The 4,708-nt window shown below is 50.0% G+C and overlaps 1 protein-coding gene across 1 annotated transcript; it reads left to right on the top strand.

Moving 5' to 3' along the window:
* Nucleotides 1–1,839: 1,839 nt before the first annotated feature.
* Nucleotides 1,840–3,801, top strand: NKX3-1 (NK3 homeobox 1; the record flags this gene model as incomplete). The annotated part of the gene is made up of 2 exons (XM_082657454.1): nt 1,840–2,146; nt 3,383–3,801. The coding sequence occupies 2 exons, from the start codon at nt 1,840–1,842 to the stop codon at nt 3,799–3,801; spliced, it is 726 nt and encodes a 241-aa protein (XP_082513580.1).
* Between the last annotated feature and the right edge of the window lie 907 nt (nt 3,802–4,708).

Raw genomic sequence — 4,708 nt, 5'->3', positions numbered from 1 at the left:
CCTGAACATTTATCCCAGAGAAATGAAAACTCGTGTTCACACAAAAACCTGTACATGAATGTCTACAGCACTTTCATTCAAAATAGTAAAACAAAACAAGCAAACAAACAAAACCCTGGAAACAGATCAATTGTCCGTCAGTGGGTGGACGGTTAACAAACTCTGGCAGATCTGTACAGTAGAATACTACTCAGCAATTTAAAAAAGTATTCACTATTAATATATGCAACAGTCTGAGTAGCCTCAGAAGCACTATACTCAGCAAAAAAATAACCCAATTCCACAAGGTTGCATACTGTACCACATTTGATTCCATTTATAGAACATTCTCCAGATAGTAAAATTATAGAGACAGAGAACAAATTACTGGTTACCAGGGGTCCGTGATGGAGGGAAGGGGTTTGGGTACCCAAATACAAAGAGATAGCACAAGGAGTTCTTTTGCAGTGATGCAGCAATTCTGTGTCTTGATTGTGGCTTTACAAGAATCTACTCTCATGATAAAATTGCATTGAGCTACACACACGCTCGCACACACACATGAACGCAGGCTTTTACGTGGTGACAATAAAATAAGGTCTGTAGTCTAATTCATGGTGTGTATCAATGTCAATTTCCTGGTTTTTATATTTTACTGCAGTTACATAATATGTCACCATTGGGGGAAGTTAGGGGTACAGATTTTGCAAATTCCTGGGAATTTATAACTATTTCAAAAGAAAATGGTACAAAAATTTTTAATGAAAAAAATGAGAGAAGAAAACCATCCTTGCCAAAGACCTTCATTCATATTACACAAGGTGGTTCTCTTTAGCGGTTTCTTTATCCGCAATAACCTACTCCCTCTCCCTTCTCCCCAGACATACAACATACCGTCTTTTTGAAAAGTTTCCAGTCGAATGAAAGGTGTCTTAGAGTAGGACGTACAGGAAAGTTGCTTAAATAAAGATAGTTCAAAAGAACACTGGTATACCCTTTTTCTAGATTCACCAATTAATATGTTAACCCATTCAACTTTATCATATGGAATCTATCTATCCATCTATGTCATTGTTTCTGAACCAATTGAGGGTAAGTTACATACATCATTGGCCTTTGCCCCTACATACTTTAGTGTTTATTTCCGAAGAATATTCTTTTATACAATCACAATACTGTTACCAATTTCAGTAAGTGTAACACTGATTCAATACTTTTAGCCATTGGTCCTATTCCATTTTCATCAATTGCCCCAAGTACAGAATCCAGCCTGGGGTCAGGTACTGCACTTACCTGTCATGTCTCTTTGACAGACTTAGGTTTAGTAGATCCAGCTTTGCTACCATTGTCTCCTTGTCAACGGGCACCCAGAATTCTCATCTGTAGGTGGGATGCTGGTAATTGCCCCACCTATTTCTTTGTGAGTAAAGGCACTTTAACGATCTCTAAGAGCTAAATGGAGTATTTCTCTTCTGCATCATGATTTCCCAGAAGCAGCTAAACATATTGTGAGTTGGGGCAGAAGAGACCAGCTTTGGTTTTCTCTACCAGCCAGGGAAAACGACGTAGGGAGGAGGGAGGCGAGCCAGGATCCTGGAGAAGAAGGAACTTCGGAAGAAATCCTCTATGAAAGACACGACCCAGACTGTGCGAGGGACTCCCCTTTACCCTCACCTGGAGCGGCGGGCGGCCAATCAGCCGCGCGGTTCGGGCGGGCGGCCAATGGGAAGGCGGCGCGGCGCGCCCCTAAGGCTATAAGTTCCCGGGGCCGCGGAAAGTGAAAGTGGTGCCGGAGCGGCGAGCTCAGCCTGGTGGCATCCGCAGGGGCCTGAGCCTGGGCGCCGGAGCCGAACCTCGGGGATGCTTCGGACTCCCGAGCCGCGGCCCGGGGAGGCGGGGGCAGCTAGCTGCAGCCCCCGGGCCGTGCCGCCCACCCAGTCCAAGCCGCTCACCTCCTTCCTCATCCAGGACATCCTGCGGGAAGGCGCTGATCGGCGCGCAGGTCACGCGGGCAGCCCGCAGCCCCCGCGCCAGCCTGACCGGAGGCGAGACCCTGAGCCGGAGCCCGAGGGAGGAAGCGGAGGCGCCGGGGCTCCGGAGGACCAGCCGAGAGCCCGGCCCCGCGCTGCGCGCGGGGAGGCAGAGCAGCCGGCGGAGACCGAGCCAGGTATGCCGGCGAGGTTGGGGAGGCCGGGCTGGGCCGGGGTGGGTCCTCTCGGAAGGGAGGGCCGGTCCGCTGGCCGAACGGGCGTGAGGGCGGGTGCTGGGTGGACCTCCGGAGCTCCGGCTGCAGGGATGCGGGGCCCCGCGGCGACGGGCGAAGGGACCTCACGGCCTCCGCCACGGGCGCGCCTCGGAGATTAACCGTGACCCCAGCGTCAGGGCGGCGCAGGATTTAGACTGGGCTTGACTCGCCCGGCAAGGTGCTCTGCGCAGCGGGTTCTCCACGCCCCGGGGTCAAAAGGCGAGCGCGCACGAAGCGCCCACCGTGGTCCAGTGTCCCAGAAGGAAACCCCAACATCGCTCCCAGCCACAGTGCGACCCTTGATCGGCGCCAGCCCCGTATTACTTCTGGGCAATTACGATAATTAACATATAACGAGTTATTGATAATAGCGTATTAATATTAATAAATCAGGGTTTGACCAACAAAGATGCCCTTCGCTTCCCAGTCCCACGGGCAATAAACAGTAAGTCTAGGAGCCCCTCTGGTCTTCAGGAGTTATAACGTCGGAACGCTTAGAGTAGACTTACTTTCTTTCCCATCATTTTTTTTTTTTTAAACTGAGGTAGAATTGATACATAAGATTATATTAGTTTCAGGTGTACAACACAATAATTTGATATGTGTACACACTACAAAGTGATCACCACGATAAGTCTAGGTACCAGCCGTCACCATACAATACACACCCTTCTTATGAGGCATCCTAACGGCTGGTTGAGAAAAAAAAAGGGGGGATTAAAGCCAGAGAATGAACTTTCCTACCACACAAGCCCTCTCTTGCCACCCGGATGTTAACATCGGGTGCCTTTGGGGCCCGCTTTACCGGGTATCTTATTTCTCAGAGTTTTTCCTGCCTCCCTGCTCCCGCTTCCCCTCAAGACATATGCAGAATCCCTATTTCATTCTACTGGATGATATGGCAGGAAGTTCTAGCACTAACTGCTCCTACTTTGGGGACTTGATGACTGGTAGAAAACTAACACGTAAGCTACATAGGCACTCACTCCCCACTCAGAGAGTTCCTTAGTCCTGTGAAAAAAGTGCAATGTGTCTAAACCGACAGTGGGCTGTTTGTTCACTCACCAGAAGAGATAAGGGTGGATTGAATTCTGTACTCTTCCGTGCTAACATGTAACGTTTTCCTTCCCATCCCTGCTTCTCCCCTCTCATTTCCAGAGAGGCACTTTGAGACTTATCTGTTGGACTGGGAAAACACTCGGGACGCCTTACCGAGCCTGCCCCCAGCCCCCAAGCAGCCACAGAAGCGCTCCCGGGTCGCCTTCTCGCACAATCAGGTCGTTGAGTTGGAGAGGAAGTTCAGTCACCAGAAGTATCTGTCAGCTCCCGAAAGGGCTCACCTGGCCAAGAACCTCAAGCTCACGGAGACCCAAGTGAAAATATGGTTCCAGAACAGACGCTATAAGACCAAGCGGAAGCAGCTCACCTCAGACCTGGGAGACCTGGAGAAGCATCCTTCCTTGCCAGCTCTGAAAGAGGAGGGCTTCTCGCGGGGCTCCCTCATCTCCATGCATAACGCCTACCCTTACTACCCCTACCTTTACTGCTTGGCAGGCTGGAGCCCAGCTTTCTGGTAACGCCTCCGACAACCACGAGGGATCAAGAACCGCCTTCCCCAGGTGGCCCCTCTGGAAGGCAAAAGGGCCCGGGGTCAGGGAGCAGCAAGAGGTACGAGACCAAAACTGTTGGAGGTTTGCATGGAAATCCCAGATTCTTCACTAGTGGGCCAACGAAAGATCTGGGACACGGAATGATTTAGTATCCAAATACTTCCCCCAACACAGAACGTAGGTCATTTTTGCTTTTTAGAGACCTGCTTGAAGTAGAGAGGGATAAAGCCAAGTGCTGTTTCTAGCACTTTGGGTGATTTTGTAGGAGGTGTCCACATCACTTCCGAGGATTCTGTTTCCTCCAGCTCCACCCTCTTGTGTAACTGACCATCCACTCTGACAGAGCACACCCGAAGGGGGAGGGGGGCGGGGAAGGACGGCTAATAAGAGGATGTCACCTACTGAATTAAACCGAAGGTCAGAAGCCTCTCGTTGACCTTGGACTATGACCAAGGTTTCTCTCTGTCCCTGGAAGAGAGAGGGACATGGAGAATCCCATAGAGAAGCCTGTCGTGCTCAGCGCAGGTTGGCACGGGATATGGAGGTGGGTAGGAAGAGATGAAAATAGAAGCTTTTTATTATTCCTTTTTAAATAATACGCCGACTTAAGTATTTACAGGGTGGCCCAAGCAGAACAAGAAGCACTCACTGTGGTCTTAAGACAAGCTGTATAAACAGAGCTCTACTGTAGGAGGTGGGCCCAGGCCAGAAGGATCTCTGCGTGTCCAAGACAGCGGTCTAAGGGGGAGTCTCCACAATGCTGCTGGGGGGCATTGCATTTTTTTTTTTTTTTGAATCAGCAAAAGGTAAAAGATTCTCTTCTGACCTTTTTGCTCTGGGTCTGAGAATTCAGAATGAGACGGCTCCTGGAGTT

Source organism: Grampus griseus (assembly GCF_964374135.1).
Source record: "Grampus griseus genome assembly, chromosome: 6".
NCBI classification, from domain to species: Eukaryota; Metazoa; Chordata; class Mammalia; order Artiodactyla; family Delphinidae; genus Grampus; species Grampus griseus.
Note: the sequence above shows the minus strand (reverse complement) of the source record. Positions and strands in the feature narration are given on the sequence as shown.